General features: G+C 39.0%; 1 protein-coding gene across 2 annotated transcripts; it reads right to left on the reverse strand.

The window, feature by feature from the left end:
* Nucleotides 1-1,634: 1,634 nt before the first annotated feature.
* On the reverse strand, nt 1,635-22,345 carry LOC122483802 (glycine N-acyltransferase-like). Of its 2 annotated transcripts, XM_043581207.1 has the most exons (7): nt 22,109-22,204; nt 15,683-15,690; nt 13,790-13,885; nt 10,337-10,444; nt 4,380-4,506; nt 2,841-3,012; nt 1,635-2,423 (listed from the first exon to the last, which is right to left on the reverse strand). In XM_043581207.1, the coding sequence occupies exons 3-7, from the start codon at nt 13,868-13,870 to the stop codon at nt 2,021-2,023; spliced, it is 891 nt and encodes a 296-aa protein (XP_043437142.1). In that variant the 5' UTR covers nt 13,871-13,885; nt 15,683-15,690; nt 22,109-22,204; the 3' UTR covers nt 1,635-2,020. The 2 variants fall into 2 exon arrangements, with proteins under 2 accessions (XP_043437142.1, XP_043437141.1); XM_043581206.1 differs by lacking the exon at nt 15,683-15,690 and having other exon boundaries at nt 22,109-22,345.
* Nucleotides 22,346-22,750: the final 405 nt, after the last annotated feature.

Consider the following 22,750-nt stretch of genomic DNA (forward strand, 5'->3'; position numbering starts at 1 on the left):
AGTAGTGAAAGTGTAGTTTGATGTCTGCCTAATGCACTCTTTAATGACAACGTTTATAGAAGCTTTAAGAATTTGTAATGAAGTAATATTATCAATCAATTAAAGCACAATGTAAATTATAATTACAAAAGTAAAATGATATGCCTAAGTAGTGTGCAATATAAATTTTCATCTATTGTCCTAGGACATAAAATATGTTCAATTATTTCTCTAAACCAATGGTTTTCAAAGCCCGATTCGTGGACCAATGCCAGTATCAGGATCACTTGGAAAGGTGTTAGAAATTTAAATTCTGGGGCTCTACCCCAAATCTACTGAATCAGAAACTTAGGAGATAGGCCTCACAGTCTGTGTTTTAACAGGTCTGACAGTTAAATCACAGTCTGTGATTCTGATGCAGGCTCAAATTTGAGAATCCTTCCTCTAGACCACTGGCTCTCAGTCATAGGTGACTTTGCCTTCAAGGCACATTTATCAATATCTGCAGGCATTTTTAGTTGTCATAACTGGGACAGAAGGTGCTACTGGCATCTAGTGGATGGATGCCAGGGGTGCTACTAAGTATTCTAAAAATGCACAAGACAGCCCTCACCCCACAACAAAGAATTGTCCAGCCTAAAATGTCCATTGTGCCAAGGTTGAGAAACCCTAACTCGCCAAGAAATTAAGCCTCAGTCAGTTTCTGAGGGTTGGAGGGACTTCATTCTCAATCTGTAGCCTAATGCCAGGCTTAGGTGGACCAGAAGGAAACAGGTTCTTAATCCAGGTGATTACCTTCATTCCAGTGTTCTCTTTGCTATTTCTTTTGAACTGTTGGGGCAAGGACCCCTCCCAGCTCACCTGTCATCACCAGGAAGAATATCCCTCCACACTCCCAACTAGACTCTCCCATGAGACAATTATCAGAACTTCACAGAATCCAGGCATCCTGAAATAACGTGCCCAGGGCAAGTGGGGGCAATGGGTAACCATGCCCTCCCCATCACCTTCTGTCTCTCTCAATTAATATCCACTCCCTAGGTCTTGGCACTCCTACTTCTATCTCTCCATAAACTCACCCATGGGCTCTCCATTATGAATCACTTTGTTTCAACCTATACAGTGAAACACAAAATCTTTTTATTGTCTGGGGTTTCAGGTGGGTTTAGGAAGGTCTGCTTTTAGAAACAATATTGAGCCAGGGCACCTGTGTGGCTCAGTTGGTTAAGCATCCAACTTTGGCTCAGGTCATGATCTCACAGTTTGTGGGTTTGAGCCCTGGCGTTGGGCTTGGTGCTGACATCTCAGAGCTTGGATCCTGCTTCGGATTCTAGGTCTCTCTCTCTGCCCCTCCCCACTTGTGCTCTGTCTGTCTGTCTCTCTCAAGAACAAACAAACATGAAAAAAATTTTTAGAAACAATATTGAACCATTTTCCCTGGTGTGAGTGTGAGGAGGGGACAGACAGGCTAACATTAAGTCTTTGTCTTATTAACCCTCTCTGCTATATCATGTGTATCACATTTAACTTAATTTCTCCTATGTACTTGTATATATTTAGTGTACCTCTAAAGCAGTAATCAGAGGAAAAGATAATCTCTACAGACCTAATGAGCAGAATATGCTTGCTGAGTACTAAGGAAAAGGCCATAGAAAGAAAGAGGAATAAGTTATAATGCCCAGAAAATATTACCCTTTCCTGGAAGATTTGGCAGGGCTCTACCAATCTGTATACTAGGAGTTCTAGGAGAAGCTATTTGGGGCACCAGGTAGCTGATGAAGGAGCATCACAGAGATCCCAGAAGTGTGGGAGGCTAAATTATGTGGGGCCCACTGAAGGAGTACCTGGGCTGCTTCATAGTGATAAATCTAAAGGAATCCCATCTGCAGTTCGAGTGCAGGGACTGGGGTGGTCTTGCTGACCAATCACACTGCTTCCCTGGAGCCCAAACAGTGCCATTCCTTTACTGATGATTACAATTATAACTTATTCTTTCTGTCTTCCCAGGCCTATCTGACATGGTCTTCTGTGCAGGGCTGCTTCACAGGGGCACACAGTGCCACTGGTTCCAGCCACAGGGTATGGTGATATGATCAAGTTTCTTACAAACTTTCTGCATAGTTTTGTTACTCTTGTCAACGTGAGAATATATGGGGAAGCCAAGTTTGTTTAGATAGTGACTATGGGAATAGATGACTTGGGTGATAAGGCCGTGGGCCCGGTACTCAGGCAGGGTACCCGCCATCCGTAACTCTCCTGTCTGGTCCATCAGGTTCCAGGATACAGGCGTCCTCTCAGGCCCCAGCAGGCAGAGGGTGGGGAAGTTCTGGATACAGCGCTCGATGAATCTCTGGCTCCTCTCATTGCCGCCAAAATGCCAGAATTTATTCACCAAGGCAGCGTGGGTAACATCCAGGGAGGAGGGTTTAAACATCTCTTGGCAGCTATGGAGGAAAAGCAAAGTCTGTGAGTATGGAGGTTTTTATTTGTTCTTCCCTCTACTGTTTTGAGAGGCAGAGTAGGTAGAGGAAATAAGAAACACAAAGCCCTGGAGTGTAGGTGAGTTTGTGATGACAAAGGGATGGAAAAGTCCACTGTTGTTGGAATGAGTGAGCAGGAAGAACAGGATAGGTCGAAGAAGCTGGCAGAAATCAGATATATTCCAGATGAGAAAAGAAATGGTGGAGTATTTTAAGCAAAGGAGGAATATGGTATGAATTACATCTTAAGAAAAGATTACTCTGACTGTTTTGAAGAATATTGACTGCAGATGGGCCAGAGTGGAAGCAGGGTGGGAAAATGGGAGGCTGTCTCAGTACTGAGAGCAGTAAGTGATGCAGAGTGATTTGTATCAAACTCACATGGCCTTGGGTTTGCCCCTGTTGGGTGATAAGTTCTTTCCCTCCAGCAGGGAAGGAACTAGTTTCTTTATCGTCTCAGCTGTCATATAGAGAATGCAATGTGTTTGCTTGACTTGGAAGGATTTAGTAGCTGCAAGATTTTGTATCACCTCATTCAGGCTGGGCTGTGAACCTAGATGGGATTATGAGGAGAGACAATGGTTTAATAAGTACATGCTGTGGAGAAGCTCCCCATTGGAGTAGGAAGTGTCTGGGATTTACAGTCAGAGAACCTAGGTTCTGGGCTCAGTGCTGCTGCTGTGTAACCAGAGTCAAGTAGTCAGGATTTGTGCAATTTTCCCTGTTTATGTAAGGGAAAACATGCCCAGAAATTCATTAAACCATTGGTGGCAAAGCGAGACTGGAACCAGGTTTTCTGGGCTACATAATCATGTAGTTTTGATAATTAAAGGAGAGAAGTTTTTTTTTAAAAAGTAGTAGCCAATATCCATTGTGTACTTACTATGTTCCCAGTGTAGTAGATTGTTGCAGTAATGGCCTATATTTGCCCACATCTCCTTGTATCCATTCCTTGGCATAGTCCTTGCCTGCACTGCATCTGACCTTGGCCATATGATTTGCTTTGGCAATGGGGAAGAATGAACTTGATGCAGAGAGAAGCTTAAAAGTGCTTGCACATCGGGGTTTGCCCTCTCCTTGTGATCTCAATTACTTTGAAACCAATACCATACAAATAGCCTAGGCTAGCCTGCTGAGGTCAGGTGCTCCTATCATTCCATCACCATGGCAGCCAATGCTGACAGCCAGAACCATCATTCAGACATGTGACTGAGGCCATGTTAGAGCAATCAGGCCATAGTCCACCCATCAACTGATGGCAATTGCATGAGTAAGCCCAAGAGACACCAGCAGAACTGCCTTGCAAAGCCTAATACAAACTGTAGATTCACAGAATTATGCAGCAAAAGTCAACTACACATCCAGGTATTATAGTAAGAAATCCCTATTCAAGATTTCATTTAATCTTTTCAATGCCCCTGTGTTCTAGGAACTATTATTATCCTCATTTATGTATATGAAAGTCATGGTCTCCAAGAGGATAAGTCATGTGGCTAGGATCACATAGCAAGTAACAGGCAGATGCCATCCTAGGGAGTCTGACTCGGGGCGGGGGGCATATCCACACCATGACAGTTGTCCTTTATGATCTGGGAGGTGCTTTATGGCACAAGTCATCATTCTCATTCCAGGAATGGAAGACCTTGGGTGAAGCCCTCCTTTGGTACCCAGTTACCCTAAGGGATCCTGCATATGTCTACAAAATATGCCATAAATCGTTGGCTATCCAGGAATTATATTATGTTCCCCTTTATGAAGCCCATTCTTTGCAAGCTTTGAGGTGTTTTTTTCTCCCTTTATGAGGAAGTTAAAAAATTGGCAGCAGGCTGAGGGTCTGGAGCTTGGGGATAGGAGATATGAGTCATAGGGAAAATTGTTCAGGACAGAGAACTGAGTCCGCACCCATCCCATTTCTCTTACTTTGGATCTGCAAATGCTGTTTCCAGTTGATGACTTCTGGTGAGACAAGACATTTCTGACAGTTCTTGAGGTCCTTGGAGTAGATTTGGTAAGTATTGGTGTAGTGATCAAGATCATCTGTCATCTCCTATGATCATTGGGAAAAGGGAAATAAAACAAATTACTTATATTTCACTATTGCAATACTTTTTTCTAAATTCCACTATACTGTGAGTTTTTAACATTGAAATATTGTTGACACACAATGTTACAATAGTTTCAGGTGTACAATATAGGGATTCAACAAGTCTATACTTTATGCTGTGCTCACAAGTATAGGTACCATCTGTCACCATATAACACTATTACACCACCACTGACTATATTCCCTATGCTCTACCTTTTATAGCATGAGTTATTCATGCTATAACAGGAAGCCTGTATCTCCCACTACCCTTCACCCATTTTGCCCATCCCTCTGCCCTCTTCCTTCTGGCAACCACCAGTTTGTTCTGTGTATTTATGGGTCTGTTTCTGATTTTTGTTTGTTCATTTGTTTCTTAGATTCCACATATGAGGGAAATCATACAGTATTTGTCTTTCTCTGTCTGACTTATTTTTCTTTGCATAACACCCTCTAGGTCCATCCATGTTGTCATAGATGGCAAGATCTCATTCTTTTTACGGCTGAGTAATACTCCATTCTGTGTGTGTGTGTATGTGTGTGTGTGTGTGTGTGTGTGTGTACACACTACATCTTCTTTATCCATTTTTCTATCGGTGGACATTTGGGTTGCTTCCACATCTTGGCTATTGTAAATAATGCTATAAACATAGGGGTGCGTATATTTTTTCAAATTTGTGTTTTTGTTTTCTTTGGGCAAATACCCGGTAGTAGAACTATTGGGCCGTATGGTATTTCTAGTTTTAATTTTTTTCTATTTTTTTTATTTTAGAGAGAGAGCACAAGCAGGGGAAAGGGGCAGAGGGAGAGAGAGAATCTTGAGCAGGCTCCATGCTGAGCATGGAGCCCCATGTGGGACTCGATCCCACGACCCTGGGATCTTGACCTCAACTGAAATCAAGAGTCAAACCCTCATCTGACTGAACCACCCACATGCCCCTCTATTTTTAATTTTTTTTGAAAAACATCCTTACTGTTTTCCACAGTGACTATACCAATTTACATTTCCACCAACAGTGCACAAGGGTTCCTTTTTCTCCACATCCTCACTGACACTTGTTTTTTGTCTTTTTGACTATAGCCATTCTGACAGCTGTAAGGTGATACCTCATTATGGTTTTGATTTGTATTTCCCTGGTGATTAGTAATGTTGAGGATCCTTCATGTTTCTGGGCTATGTGTATGTCTTTTTTGGGAAAATATCTAATTCATGTTGTCCTAATTTTTTCTTTTCTTTTTTAAATTGTATTTAATTTATTTTTTAAATTTACATCCAAGTTAGTTAGTTTATAGTGCAACAATGATTTCAGGAGTAGATTCCTTAATGCCCTTTACCCATTTAGCCTATCACCCCTCCCACATCCCCTCCAGTAACCCTCTGTTTGTTCTCCATATTTAAGAGTCTCATATTTTTGTCTCCCTCGCTGTTTTTATATTATTTTTGCTTCCCTTCCCTTATGTTCATCTGTTCTGTGTCTTAAAGTCCTCATATGAGTGAAGTCATATGATATTTGTCTTTCTCTGACTAATTTCGCATAGTATAATACCCTCTAGTTCCATCCATGTAGTTACAAATGGCAAGATTTCATTCTTTTTGATTGCTGAGTAATACTCCAGTGTGTGTGTGTGTGTGTGTGTGTGTGTGTGTGTATAAACATAAATAAATATAAATATAAATATATATATATATACATCATATATATGTGTGTATATATATATATGAATATATATATACCCCACATCTTCTTAATCCATTCATCCATTGATGGACATTTGGGCTCTTTCTATACTTCAGCTATTGTTGATGGTGCTGCTATAAACATTGGGGTGCATGTGCCCCTTTGATATAGCACACCTGTATCCTTTGTGTAAATATCTAGTAGTGCTATTGCTGGGTCATAGGGTAGTTAGAATTTTAATTTTTTGAGGCATCTCCATACTGTTTTCCAGAGTGGCTGCATCAGCTTGTATTACCACCAATAATGCAAAAGAGATCCTCTTTCTCTGTATCCTCACCAACATCTGTTGTTGCCTGAGTTGTTAATGTTAGCCATTCTGACAGGTGTGAGGTGGTATCTCATTGTGGTTTTGATTTGTATTTCCCTGATGATGAGTGATGTGGAACATTTTTTATGTGTCAGTTGGCCATCTGGATGTCTTCTTTGGAGAAGTGTCTATTCATGTCTTTTGCCCATTTATTCACTGGATTATTTGTTTTTTGGATGTTGAGTTTGATTAAGTTCTTTATAGATTTTGGATACTAACCCTTTATCTGATATGTCATTTGCAAATATCTCCTCCCATTCCATTGGTTGCCTTTTAGTTTTGCTGAAGTTCCCTTCGCTGTGCAGACTTTTTATTTTTATGTGGTCTCAATAGTTCATTTTTGCTTTTGTTTCCCTTGCCTCTGGAGATGTATTGAGTAAGAAGTTGCTGTGGCCAAGGTCAAAGAGGTTTTTGCCTGCTTTCTCCTCGAGGATTTTGATGGCTTCCTGTCTTACATTTTGATCTTTCATCCATTTTGAGTTTATCTTTGTGTATGGTGTAAGAAAGTGGTCCAGGTTCATTTTTCTGCATGTCACTGTCCAGTTTTCCCAGCACCACTTGCTGAAGAGACTGTCCTTATTCCATTGGATACTCTTTCCTGCTTTGTCAAAGATTAGTTGGCCATACATTTGTGGGTCCATTTCTGGGTTCTTTATTGTGTTCCATTGATATGAGTGTCTGTTTTTGTGCCATTGCCATACTATCCTGAAAATTACAGCTTGGTATTACAGCTTGAAATCCGGGATTGTGGTGCCTCCTGCTCTGGTTTTCTTTTTCAAGATTGCTTTTGTGGTTCCATACAAATTTTAGGATTGTTTGTTCTAGCTCTGTGAAGAATGCTGGTGTTATTTGATAGGTATAGAATTGAATATGTAGATTGCTTTGGGTAGTATCAACATTTTAACAATATTTAACATATCCTATCCAGGAGCATGGAATGTTTTTCCATTTTTTGTGTGTCTTCTTCAATTTCTTTCATAAACTTTCTATAGTTTTTGGTGTATAGATTTTTCACCTCTTTAGTTAGAGTTATTCCTAGGTATTTATGGTTTTTGGTGCAATTGTAAATGGGATTGATTCCTTGATTTCTCTTTCTGTTGCTTCATTGTTGGTGTATAGGAATGCAACTAGTTTCTGTGCATTGATTTTATATCCTGCCACTTTGCTGATGAGTTCATGGGTCAGTTATAGCAGTTTATTGGTAGAATCTTTTGGGTTTTCCATATAGAATATTATGTTATTTGCGAAGAGTGAAAGTTTGACCTCCTCCTGGCCGATTTGGATGCCATTTATTTCTTTGTGTTGTCTGATTGCTGAGGCTAAGACTTCCAATACTATGTTGAATAACAGTGGCAAGAGTGGACATCCCTGTCTTATTCCTGACCTTAGGGGGAAAGCTTTCAGTTTTTCCCCATTGAGGATGGTATTAGCATTGGGTCTTTCATGTATTTATGCCTATTTTTAAATTGGATTCTTTGGGTTTTGGTGTTTAGTTAAAAGTTCTTTATGTATTTTGGATATTAACTCCTTATGGTAAAAAACTGAGAACTTTTCCTGTAAGGTCAGGAAGAAGACAAGGATTTTATTGCCACTTTTATTCAACAAAATACTGGAAGTTTTAACCACAGCAATCCAGCAAGAAAAAAAAGAAAAGGCATCCAAATTGGTAAAGAAGAAGTTAAACTGTCACTATTTACAGGTGATATAATCCTATACAAAGAAAACCCTAAGACTTCACCCACAAACTATTAAAAGTAATAAATGAATTCATTAAAGTTCCAGGATACAGAATTCACAGAAATTGGTTGTGTTTCTATACACTAACAATTAGGTAATAGAGAAATTAAGAAAACAATTCCATTTACAATTGCATCAGAAAGAAAGAAAATACCTAGGAATAAACTTAGGAAGTGAAAGACCTGTACTGTGAAAATTATGAAATATTGATGAAAGAAATTGAAGATGACACAAAGGAAAAGATATTCCACGTTCATGGGGCGGAGAAATTAATATTGTCAGAATGTCCATACTACCCAAAGCAGTGTATAGACTCAGTGCAATCCAAATCAAAATACCAATAGCATTTTTCACAGAACTGGAACAAATAACACTATAATTTGTACAGAACCACAAAGACCCTGAAAAGCAAAAGCAGTCTTGAGAAAGAAAAGAAGTAAACTTATGCTTATGCAGTCCATTGTTCTATGACAAAGCAGGAAAGTGTATCCAATGGGAAAAGGATGGTCTCTTTAATAAGTGGTATTGGGAAAACTGGACAGCTACATGGAAAAGAATGAAACTGGACCACCTTCTTATACCATACACAAAAATCCATTCAAAATGTATTTAGGACCAAAATGTGAGATATACTGTGATATTTTTTAAGTGCTAAAATGTTGGTATTTTCATTGGTGCATTACAATTATTCCTGAATCATTTAAATCATGAGGTCAGGAGGAGAGATTCAAGTATTCAATTTATGATGGAAAATTGCATAGCAATACTGCTATCTACCCACATATTGCATTAAAATTTCAAATCAAACAAAGACACAATTATTAGGAAGCATTCTTCTATACTTCTATTATTCTCAGTGGGAAGAAGAAAAAAACAATTGACAAGGAAAAGCAAAACTTCTGTTGCAAGAATGCATGTAATAAACAGTTCAAATAGTTGCAGAACATGCCAACCATGAACATCACAGTATTAAATTTAGTTATAGATATTTCTGGATTAAAATCTCCATCTATACTTAATGAAGCCAAAGAAGATGAAAACCAATTAGAAATGCTTCCTTAAAACAATGCTATAGTTAAACAAATGGTAGTTCCAGAAAAATAAAGAGAGTACTTATTTAAGAAGACCCTCTCAACTTACTAAACAGATGAGATTATTGGGAAGTAGGAGGCACAAGAAAATATTACCACAACTCAGTGCAGAATTCAAAAGCTTTTTAAAAAATGGTTGGAAAATGTTGCCCCAAAATACACTGACAAGTCAGCAAGGATATCAACTAATACATTTTATTACTTAAGATCACATTTAAGATAAAAGATCAAATAATTTTATTTCAGTTCAGTTGTTACTACTAATACAGATTTCTTTATATATTGTTTAACTTAGTGGTTTTCAAATCAATTTTTATTTCTATGAAAGGTATAAGATTTGTATTTTTATAAATTTATAATTTTACTGAATGTTTAAAAATAAGCTTGTGAATTTTTGTCTTTGAAATGTGTTTACTATTTAGTTTTGCTAGTTTTTAAATGTTTCCTCAAAATGCATATGGCGATTATAGTATTATAAGTTTGCTTTTTATAATTGTCCTAACTCACTGTACTGTCTCACACCTTCCTATATTTACCCCTTGTGTTTTCTCTGTTGGAATGTCCTCTTTTTTTTTGTCAGCCTAACAGTATCTACAAAATATGTACAAGATCCAGTGCAGATGAAACCTCCCATCGGGAAGTGTCTCAGACCTTAACCTTCATCTCCAGCCTCCGTTGTTGAATCAGCTTTCGCTATTTCTGTGTTGTACATCATCTCTTCCCACACACTTCACTCTATATTGGAATTTATTTGCTTATTGATCTTTTCTTCCAAGGCTCTGAGCTCTTTGAAGAGAGGGACTTCCTTTCCGTCACACAATTCATTTCTGTATCCCTGGGCTGCCATATTGTCAGGCACATGGCAGGTACACAGCAAAAATGAACACAGAGGCATATTCATTCCACGTCTGGCACCTTACCTGCTCCTGAGGGCGGATAACCACTGTGTTAAAATCAGGCCACTTGTCCACTAGAGCCTTCAGCTTGAATGGGTTTCCCTGGTTCATGTGGAAGACAGTCCCATAAACCTGCAGCATCCCAAGAAAGGGAGAGGGTCAGCTTGTTAGGAAGGACTGGTAAAGTGCCTTGTTTGGTCAGGACAAGGATCATTTCTATCATGAAATTTTATGTTGGAAAAGGGCCAAGTAGGGCATCTAGGTCAAACAGTCTCCATGTACTACATTTTTTTTTAACCTCAAACGAGAAGAGTTTTTTCTCCCTACCCGATATGAATCATACATGCATACAGTAAAATGTTTGGCCAGATAAAATTTGATTTTAAGAATACCATTCTTCATTTTAGGATTTAAAATTTTCTCCTTCAAGATTTTCTTCTACTCATACACATAGACACAATTTTACAAAAATTAAATGATCTGATACATGTTCCCTCCCCCCGAATGCATTGTGAGCATATTTTTATGTTCATAAACACAAACATTTTCAATTGTTTTATGATGGCCGCATAGGATTCCATCGTATGGATATATCACAGCTCATTTATTTGCTTATTGATAGTCATTTCAGCTGTTTCCAGCTTTTCACTTTGACAAATAATTCTTCATAGAGCATGCTTGACAGAAAATTTGCATGGGCTCCTGATATTTTCTTAGAATATTCACAAGAGTAGTTGCTGGCTCAAATGTTATGCACATGTTTAAAACTTCTTAACATAAATGACCACGTTATTCTCTGGAAGGATTAAATGAACTTCCACCAACAAACAGGCTACAGCATAGTGCTCAACAGAATGTGCTGTGTGGACCCATGGCCTGGGGTCCAAGTCCAGTCTTGGATCCCCCTACCCCCATTTGTGTTGTGCAGGCTGTTGAGAGACAGGAAGATGGGGAGAGAATGAATGAGAACAAGTCTTGTGGACATTGTGTTTTTGTGGTTTGGGGGATTGGAATGCAGCAGCAGATACTAGCATGGACAACTGTGAACATGAAGCCTCTGCAGATACCAGCATGGAAGCATGCCAATGACCTGAGGTCAAAAAGATGGTATATGCTTTAATATTTCCACCTTGGATACATGATGACTAAGAACTATGCCTGTATCTTTCCCCCTGCCACTCTCCACCCCACATAAACTATTGATGTTAGACAAAGAGAAGGGGGAAAAAAGCTCAGTTGACTGAATTTATCTGAGTTTATTTTGTTTTCAGCCATGAGTGGAGGCTTGATATAGAATTCAGCATAATTTGGGAAAATACAGACATTATCTTTTTACATATTTGCATTTGGGCCCTGTAAAACTGATTTACACTATACTATTATCCATTATAGGATCTGAAAATACGTAGAACTGTTACTCTTTGTTATTCCCATGGCCTAATTAATTAAAAAAAATTCTTTTTTCCTGCTCAGTTCAGAACATACCAGGCAGCTACTCTAAGTTGACTCAACTGGAGTTGATACACGCACTAAAATGTATTTAATATCTAGCACTAAGAGGAATGGCTGGGCTTTTTCTCAACTGAGACTCAAATAAGTATTGAATTTTAGGTTATACATCCATTACAAGTACTACACATATTCTGGATTTTAATTAGGGGGCAATGTATGTCTTTAATATGCAACCAAAAATTGAAGGTGCTATTAGGGCCACCTTATCTTACCACGGAGATCTTCCAAGAAAGGACACTTGGAATGCACCATTTTCTCAAAATATTTGGGCTCAACTTAACATAAGCAGTAAAGAGAAATTTAAGTGACAAAATTCTACACTAAATTCATGGGGAAAAAAACTTTGGCCTGAAGAATTGTTAAAAATAACTATTCACCATAAAAATATCTTAGGCGACTGTTTATAGAGTTTCTAACTGATGTAGCCTCCCTCCCAACCCCGCAGAATTGATTGTCTGTAAGGTTGCCTGGATCTTAAGGATTATGAAGTGAAAGGAGTTAAATAGTGGGTGGTAGAGATTAATGGTAGTAGGAATCTACTAACGTGGTTAACTTTAGTTTTAGATCACAGTTGACCCTTGAACAACATGGGGGTTGGGGGGCCCTGATCCCCCACTTGCAGTGGAAAATCTGTCTAGAATTTTTGATTACCCCCAAACTTAACTACGAATCACCTACAATTGACCAGAAGCCTTACCAATGATTTAAATAGCTGATTAAGATGTACAGTATGTTATATACTGTATTCTTACAATAAAGTAAGCTAGACATAAGAAGATATTATTAATCAGATTACAAAGAAGAGAAAATCCATTTACAGTTCTGTGCTATATTTGTTGAAAAAAATCCAAATGAATATAAGTGAACTCGCATATTTAAGGGTTAGCTGTGGTAGAAGTCATTTTTTTTAGTAGGAACTAAAGAACAGTTATTTCATTAGTCTGTTTCTAATAATTGAAAATTAAGCCTTAAAAAATAAATAAATAAAAGAAAATTAAGCCTTGTGATCTACAAATAAAATAATGCTAATATTTTTCTCCTTATACTGAAAGAAGGGAGTAGCAGAGCTATAAGGGAGTAAAGGAGGCAAATGCATTTATCTTATCTAAATTGTATGCATCTTATAGGAATGTCTTATAAAATAGTAAAAATCTAATTTCTATGTCTACAGAGGTTTTTTTAGGGAAAAGTAACTGTCCTCTAACACACACACACACTCACACTCACACACACACACACACACGGACCCTATGCCTTTGGTTGCTAAAAAAAACACAAGCAAGTGCTGTAGCCTATCACTAGAGTTGCTCTTGCACAGTTCTGGATGTAAGTATTTACGTGTACATCTTAGTTAATTCTGAGATTTCTAATCAGTTGTACTAGGTTAAAGGAGACACCTAGTTGTACTAGGTTAAAGGAGACACCATAAAATAGCCTGATATGCAGTCAGCTCAGGGAAATTGGGAAATTTAAGTCAACATTGGAATTGACTCCTTATTAATTTTAGAGAAGACTCCTGATGGTTAACCTCTCACCTAGCAAGTGTTCTTTTAAGAAGAACAATTTTAACACTAATATGTAGTCTCAGCCAACTTTTGAGGAAAACCCTCAGCCAACTTTTGAGGAAAACACCAATGCTATTATGGAATGTTTTTTGGAAAGGAGAAAGGGAACACTTTATGAATGACAGAGCAAAAGCTGGTAAAGTCCCAGACATATCTGTGTTCATGCCATGGCATTGCAACTCACTATTTGTGTGATATTGGCTAAATCACCCTGAGATCCATCTTCTCATCAGTAACACAGACATAGTAGTAAATATCTTCTAGAGAGGTAATGCAAACTAAGCTAGAGAAAACATGGACTAATGCTGGACACAGGACAGAGGCTCAATGTTAGTCTCTTTTCTTCTTGACTCATGGGGTTTCTATTCCTTACTCTCCACCCAGAATTTTCCATTGTCACCTTTAAGGATTCAGGAAGGCTCTTCCTCAAGGACCTCTCCAGTGACTGCAGCATTTGGGCACCTTGCAGTGGGAACATCATGGAAGGTACCTTAGCCTAAAGAGAGAAACAGGAAACAGCTAGGAATGAGAAGAAGCTGGAAAAGATTCAGAAATATGAGTAGGAAGTTCTCTTCTAATGGCGAGGTCCCCCTTCAGTGTCTCTTCATCTGTGTCACCTTCAGTAAAGTCTTCATTAGCTCTCACCAACTCCAAGGAAGAACAAGACTGGTAGAACGCATGGGGGGTGGGAGGATTTATACATTTTTAAATTCACTTTCTTACATTTCAATGCATTCCAGCCATCTGTTTCATTTTAGGTTAATAAGCGCATTTTTAAGTACATATAACATCTTTTGAAATTTAGTTGCCATTAGTGATTCTCGTGACACCACCAGTAATAAGCCGTATAACATTGTGGAAGTTATTTACTCTTTCTGTGCCTTGCTTGCCTCTGTTAACCTCAAAAATAAAACTATCTTACCATCAAAAATGGCTTATTTGGAAATAGCAGGGAATTGCAATACCAGATAATGAAGCTATAGAAAATTATAAGCAAGTCTGGAGAACAAAAGAGAGGAACGTTCTTTTATAAAAAGGAGAGGAAGAGGACTGTTATAAACAAAAAGTCCATTGGTAGAAAGGTGGAGTTCCCAGTATCAGGGCTTTTTCTTGGCTGAGTGGTGACTATCTTTCATTGGCTGGGCTGTTGGTGAAGGGAGGAGGAAACCTGTCTGCTCAGTAGGAAAGTAGTAGCTAGAGTAAAATGGAATTTGGAAGCAATGAATCATAGGAATCTACCCCCCCCCCCAACCAAGAGCACACTGTGTACACTGTATGTTAGCTAACTTGACAATAAATTATATTAAAAACATAATTATAAATAAAATGGAATTTGGAAGGCGCTCTATTCCTGTTGGGTCTGCGGTGAATGTAGGCAGGAGTTGTATGGCAAGAGCTCCCCGCTGCTGGCTTCCTGACTCCATTCCAGAGGATTCCTTTTATTGATTTTCACACTTCGAAGGTGGATGGGATAACAGCACCATCTAACTTACAGACTTTTTTTAGGGTTAACTGAGTTATTACATTAAAGGAGTCAATAAGTGCTTGGAATAGTATCTGTCAGGGGCTCCTGGCTGGCTGTCAGTACAGCATGTGACTCTTGATCTTGGGATCATGAGTTCAAGCTCCATGTTGGGCATGGAGCCCACTAAAAAGAAAAAGAGTATCTCTTGTATAAAAGCACTGAACATGTTATTTTATTACTCCTCCTCCCTCTCCTCTTCCTTCCTGTCCTTTTTCATCCCCTCCTTTTCTTCCTCTTCCTCCTTGCCACCTGAGTTAAAGTGCTGTTTATTGCAGTACATTTTGCCGCAATCTTTTTAATGTGGGCATTTGGACATGGTCTAAAATATAAACAATTAACCTTTTAAAAAATTTCCAAGCTATATTCCAAGCTGGTATTTTCACCCTATTTTTTTTAACCTTACTGTATCTCACTCTTGCATCTGTCTTGCATATTGTACGGATTACGAGGTAGAATAAAAAAATAGCATTTTTACATATTTGATTCACTGCGTGAAATTGGGATTTACCAAAACATTCTATAAAACCCCAACTACATGAAAAAGCAGAAAGGGCTGTGTCACAGCATTCTATTTTGGAACCAGGATCCCTGGAGGAATACATCACTTCTAAGTGAAGGAACCAAAGAAGTGTTCAGAGAGGATGTTGCATTAAAACTGGCTGTGTGTGAGATTCCATGCTCCAGGTCGGAACTGGGTAGCTGATTTTACAACAGCACGGAGGAGGCTTCTACTTCTGGCCAAGAGAGCATAACAGGATCTGGATTTACCTCCTCACCTGAAAAAAAAGGACAAAACTAAACAGTAAATGAAACAGCATTGCACAGAGCAGAGCCACTATCCCCAAGAAAACGAAAAAAGAAAAGGTGAGTTTAATGATTGCATAGCTTATTGTTGGAAGACTGCAGCTCAGGGAAATGGAGCCTGACCAGATCACTGGAGTCTCAGTGACTTGAGCATATAGAAGTAGAGGCCAGTGTGGAACTTGAGAAAGAGACAAAGCAGAGAGGGAGAAAGAGAGAGAGGGAGAACGAGAAGGAGAGAGAATGCATGAGAGAGGGAAAATGAGGGAGAGAGAGGGAGAATGAGAGAGAGTTCTGGAGATCTTTGGGAAAGAGCAATCTCCTAGAGTCTTTGGCTCATCACCGAACTGTATAAGGGGAAACTACCTTGGGCTTTGGCCTAGGGAGAGAACCACTGGAAAAGATCAGGTGGAAAAATTCTTATAGCTGACACAAGTCTGGGAATAGTTTATGTTCTGACACACTGAAGTGAAAAGACCTTGTAGCATAAGGGCATTGAGTAAGAAGCTCAACAAGGTGGTTAAATTCAGACTTGTCTGTTCTAAATTCATCCTGCACTGATTAAAAGAAAGTCTTGAAATGATCCATCTGATTCCAATAACTTGTGCACCCGAACAAAACGTACTTGAAAATGTAAGTACAACAAAATCTATCAACTAACAGTATATAATTCACATTGTCTCACCTCCAGTAAAAACTGATACGATGGAAAGAAGCAGTAAAATATGATTCAGAAGCAGAAGACAAACACAAATCAGTAAAGACAGGCCCAGAGGAGACACTGTCAGACCTACAATCAAAATTTTTTTTCTGTTGCAACAGTGCTTCTCCATGATGCAATAGTCCTTCTCTCACCTTCTTGCAACATTTGCAAATAAGGTTTCTCTTTACCTGAATAAATAAAAATGAGCAGATGCAGATATATTGCAACTAGCAGGCAAAGACGTTAAAAAGCTATAATAATGCTGCTCTTCATGTTTAAGAAGATAGAGGGACACATCATGATAAGAGAAATGGAAGCTACAAAAGATGCATATTGAACTTATAGAAATGAATATATACAGAATTTAAAATAAAAAATACAGTGGATGTGATTAGCACTAGATTAGACATTCCAAAAGAAAAGATCAGTGAGGTTGAAGATGCAGCAATTGAAACTATCAACAATGATGCATGGAGCAAAAAACAAGAAGGATCAGAAGATTTATTGCTAGTATGTCACCATTTATCCCCCAAATTGATCTACAGTTTCAAATTAGCCATAAAACATTTCAAGTTTTATTTGTAGAAATCACAGATTCTAAAATTTACATGATATCAAGGCTTACTAAAGAGCTACAGTAAACATCATGGAGTGGTCTTGGAATAAAGATAGACAAACCAATGAAACAGAATAGAGAAATTGATAGACATTTGTGGTCAATTGATTTGCTACAAAAATATCCAGACAAATGGGAGATAGGATATTCTTTTCAATAAATGGTGCTGCTTATTTTTAAACAGTCAAGATTACTTCTTGATAGACTCAGTGGTTGTAAATTTCTAAATGTAGATGTTAGAAGAAAGTCACTCTTGTCTATACTTACTTGTCCCTCTGCTACTTTCTGCTCCCCAGGTCATTTATCTAAAAACAGATCCCCATTCCATTTAGGGTGTTTTATGAATTTGAGAAAGAAAAAAAGCAGCACCCAAAACATAACATTTTCACAGAACAGCAGAACCTGGCAAGGTCATTCAATGGCCTTGATGGAAGGGGACAAAAACGAGATCATTCCACAATCATGTTTGAGCATGGACAAAACAAGAAGGCAGTCTTATCTGCAAAAACAGCCAAATACTCTCCCCAAGTAACAAGTGGCTGCCACTTCTTTACCCCTAATCTTTCTTCCTGCTTCATGGACAGAAGTCTTCCATACAATTTCAGTGTTTTCTGACAATATTCAAGGCAGAGCAAATCCATGCTTCCTTGAATCCTTCCCCAAATCGTGTGTCAAGTCCCTCCTGACACTGTTACTGAGGTGTACCACATTTCCTTCCTTATGGTGTGCTCTCCCTTTTGTTGCAACAGATAATAAATCCCAACTTTGCTGGGTTACAGGTGTGTTCTACATGGCCTTTGACTAGAAGTTATTGATAATGTTTATAGCAGCATTATCAACAATAGCCAAACTATGGAGAGGGCTCATATGTGTATTGACTGCTGAACGAATAAAGATGTGGTACACACACACACACACACACACATACACACACACACACACAGATACACAGAAACACACACACTGGAATATTACACAGCCCTCAAGAAGAATGAAATCTTGTTATTTGTAATGATGTAGATGGAGCTACAGTGTATTATGCTAAGCAAAATAGGTCAATCAGAGAAAGACAATACCATATGATTTCACTCATATGTAGAATTTAAGAAACAAAGCAGATGAACATATGGGAAGGGAGGGGAAGAAGAGAGGGAAAGAAACCACAAGAGACTCTTAACAATAGAGAACAAACTGAGGGTTGATGGAGGGAGGTTGGTGGGATGGGTTAGATGAGTGAGGGGTATTAAGGAGGGCACTTGTCATGATGAAACCAATATTGCACTGTATGTTAACTAAAATTTAAATTAAAAAAAAGTTATTGACACTTATTTAAATATTTAGCTCTGAGGCATTTGTTCCTACTGGATTGTTCACTGTTCGCTTTGACTTCCTAGGACTCAGAGACTTCTCCTTTTCAGCTTAGCTCCTTAGGACTACTAGTTTTTCAGGGTGGTCATGAAAGATTTGGATTTGCAAAAGTGGAACCAATATTAGTTTGTTTCTATGGAAAAACATATCTAGGTTACAAAGGTTTCACTATGTTTTGGTTGCTTTAAAATGTTGGGTAATGTGTAGATCGTCGAATGTTCCTGATTTTTCTGTGTGTGTGTCCTCTGTCTCCTTCCAAGTCCGTGTCAATCGTTTGAAAAAAACAAAATGATGAAATGGCATTATGTGATAAATGTGAAATAGCATTATGCTGCAAAAAAAACCTATGTACATAACCTTAATTTAAAAATGCTAACCATTATCTCAGCTTTCAGTGAGTCATAATCTTTTTTTTGCCTTGACATTGATGGCTGCTGACTGATCAGAGTGGCGGTTGCTGAAGGTTGAGTGACTGTGGCAATTTCTTAAAAGAAGACAGCTGTGAACTTTACCACATTGATTGACCTCTTGTTTTGTGAATGATTTCTCTGTAGTATGTGATGCTGTTTGATGGCATTTACCCACAGTAGAGCTTCTTTATTTTTTTTTAAGTTTATTTATTTATTTTGAGGGAGAGAGACTGAGAAAGAAAGTATGCATGCATGCATGTGAGCAGATGAGGGACAGAGAGAGAGAGGGAGAAAGAGAATCCTGAGCAGGCTCTGCACTGTCAGCGAGGAGCTTGATGTGGGGCTCAATCTCCTGAACCATGACATCATGACCTGAGCTGAAATCAAGAATCGGATGCTTAACCCACTGACCCACTCACATGTCCCTGAACTTCTTTCAAAATTGGAGTCAATCCCTCAAACCCTGCCTCTGTTTCAGCAATTAAGTTTATGTAATAGTGTAGACTCTTTGTTGTCATTTCAACAATCTTCACAACATCTTCATCAATAGTAGATTCCAGCTCAAGAAACCACTGTCTTTGTTCATCCATAGAAGCAGTTCTTTATCCATTGAAGTTTTATTATGAGACTGCAGCAGTTCAGTCCCATCTTCAGGCTCTAGTTTTGATTCTAGTTCTCTTGCTCTTTCCACTACATCTGCAGCTACTTCCTCCACTGAAGTCTTGAACCTCTCAAAGTCATCCATGAGGATTGGAAGCAATTTCTTCTGAATTCCTATTAACGTTGATATTTTGACCCGCTTCCCATGAATCACGAATATTCTTAGTGGCGTCCAGAATGGTGAATTTTTTCCAGAAGGGTTTCAATTTACTTTGCTAGGATCCATCAGAGGAATCACTGTAGCCTTATGTGGAAGCTATAGCCTTATGAAATTTATATCTTAAATAACAAGAATGAGACTTGAAAGTCAAAATTAGTCCCTGACTTATGGGCTTCAGAATGGATGTCGTGTTAGCAGGCATGAAAATAACTTTAATCTCATTGCACATGTCCATCAGAGCTCTTGGGGGAGTGGGTGCATTGTCCGTGAGAAGTGATATTTTGAAAAGAATCTTCCTTTCTGAGAAGTAGGTCTGAACAGTGACTTAAAATATTCAGCAAACTGTGCACAGATGTGCTGTAATCCAGGCTGTTTTGTGCCATTTCTAGAGCACAGGCAGAATAGGTTTACCATAATTCTTAAGGGCCCTAGGATTTTCAGAATGTAAATGAGCATGGGTTTTAATTTAAAGTCACAAGTTGTGGGGCAACTGGGTGGCTCAGTCAGTTAAGCATCCGACTTTGGCTCAGGTCATGATCTTGTGGTCTGTGAGTTTGAGCCCCACGTTGGGCTCTGTGGTGAGAGCTCAGAGCCTGGAGCCTGTTTCAGATTCTGTGTCTCCCTCTCTCTGACCCTCCTGCATTCATGCTCTGTCTCTCTCTGTCTCAAAAATAAATAAACGTTAAAAAAAATTAAAGTCACCAGTTGTATTAGCCCCTGACAAGACAGACGACCCATCGTTTGAAACTTTGAAGCCAGGCATTGACTTCTTCTCTGTAGCTAGGAAAGTCCCAGGAGGGCATCTTATGCCAACAGAAGGCTATTTCATCTACATTGAAAATCTGATGTTTAGGGTAGCTGCCTTCATTAATATCTTGGCTAGATCTTGTGGATAACTTGCTGCAGCTTCTGTATCAGCACTTGCTGCTTCCCATTACACTTTGATGTTGTGAAGACATCTTTCCTTAAACCTCATGAACCAATCTCTGCTACCTTCAGACTTTTCTTCTGCAGCTTTAACGCTCTCAGCCTTCATAGAATTGAAGAGACCCAGGGCCTTGCTCTGCATTAGGCTTTGACATAAGGAAACATTTTGGCTGATTTGATTGTCTACCCAGATAACTAAAACTTTCTTCATATCAGCAATAAGGGTGTTTTGCTTTCTTATTATTCATGTGTTCACTGAGTAGCATTTTTTATTTCCTTCAAGAACTTTTCCTTTGCATTTACGACTTGGCTAACTCTTTGGTGGAAGAGGCTTCGTTTTTGGCCTGTCTTGGCTTTCGGTAAGCCTTCTTCACTAAGCTTAATCTTTTCTAGCTTTTTTTTTTTTTAATTTTTTTTTTATTTTTGGGGCAGAGAGAGACAGAACATGAACAGGCGAGGGGCAGAGAGAGAGGGAGACACAGAATCGGAAACAGGCTCCAGGCTCTGAGCCATCAGCCCAGAGCCCAACGCGGGGCTCGAACTCACGGACTGCGAGATCGTGACCTGGCTGAAGTCGGACGCTTAACCGACTGCGCCACCCAGGTGCCCCTCTTTTCTAGCTTTTGATTCACAGTGAAAGACATGTGCCTCTTCCTTTATCTTTGACCCTTAGAGGCCATTGTTGGGTGATTTCTTGTCCTAATTTCAATATTGTTTGTCTCAGGAAATAGGGAGGTCCAAGGAGGAGGAGAGAGACAATTTAAGGGCTGTCAGAACACACACAGCATTTATTGATGAAGTTTGTCATCTTATAGGCACACAGTTGGTGGCACCTCCCAAACAATTAGAAATGTAACACCAAAGATCACTGATCACAGAGCAATGCAACAAATATAATAATAATGGAAAAGTTTGAAATATTGGTGAGAATTAGCAAACTGTGACCTAGAGACACAAAAGAAGCAAATGCTATTGGAAAATGGTGCCAATAGACTTGCTTGATGCAGGGTCACCACAAATCTCCAGTTTGAAAAAACACACTATCTGCAAAGCACAACAAGGTGAAGCTTGATCAGACAAGGTTCACTTGTATTCATCTACTTATTTCTTTTCTAACTTTAAGTACAGCAACCTTCTTAGGAATCACAGGAAGGGAACAAAACTGCCTACCTGGTAATACAACCAGAAGGATTAAATATGGTAATATGTGCAGTGTCTCCACACATTAAAGACTCCATTCACCCCCACCCCCACCACTTCCAGAAAGCATCCAAATCTCTCCTCATTCATTTATTAGTTCAAATCAGAGACCTGTAAGAATTTTTCATAGTACCTAGCAAGTTAGCCTTCACAGAGTAAGTGCTAGATATAGGTTTCTTAAGTTAAAGTTATTTCTTTCCCTTAAGTATGTTTGCCATCATATTCTGATGTAACACAGTATGGGCATTTTGATTTGTCTCATGTAAGTGGAGATGATGTCACAAAGCAATGACTATCTTTTTTTTTTTTTTTTTTTTTTTTTTTTTTTTTTTTTGGTATGAGCCCCCACCTGGAAAGCTGTCTCCACACCAATCTTTGCAGGTGTCCCCAGGAACAAATGAAGAGCAGACTTCCAGGCGATGAAATTTCCCTCTGATGGTGTCAGTTCGGCAAGATCTCTCAGACTGAGTTTAGGTCTGTCTCCTCCAGAGATCGCTGAGCTGAGGCTCAAAATGTGGACCTTGCACATAAGCAAACAATTCTAGGTGTCAGCTCTTGTGAAATCCAACCTTCCTCTCTGGGACTCATGTTGTGTGAGCTCTTTATGCAAATTCAGGGGCTGGGAATGTGTCACCTGAGCTTCTCTTCGCAAAACACCAGGTTGCTCTTTGCTCCCACCAGCCTGGCCATGACTCTGGAATCCAAAGCTGTGTGAACCCAACAGGCCAGGTGTCAGAAGGGGGGTCATGTTGCATAAACCATACTGTCGACCTCCCCTTCCCATTCTTAACAAAATGCAATCAGAGCAAGGCAATAGGAAAGATAGGGATAAGGTCTGATTTGCAGAATCTGGTCTCTTTCCTTACACGTATGCAGAACAGAAAATATTTGCATGGAGTGACTAAAGCCTTTAGGATCCTCCTTTTTTTTTACGTTAAGCTGTGCCCTCTTCCCTGCCTATTGTGAGGCTGCAGTTAAACATTCCAATGAT

The sequence above is a fragment of the Prionailurus bengalensis genome, chromosome D1 (assembly GCF_016509475.1).
Source record: "Prionailurus bengalensis isolate Pbe53 chromosome D1, Fcat_Pben_1.1_paternal_pri, whole genome shotgun sequence".
NCBI classification, from domain to species: Eukaryota; Metazoa; Chordata; class Mammalia; order Carnivora; family Felidae; genus Prionailurus; species Prionailurus bengalensis.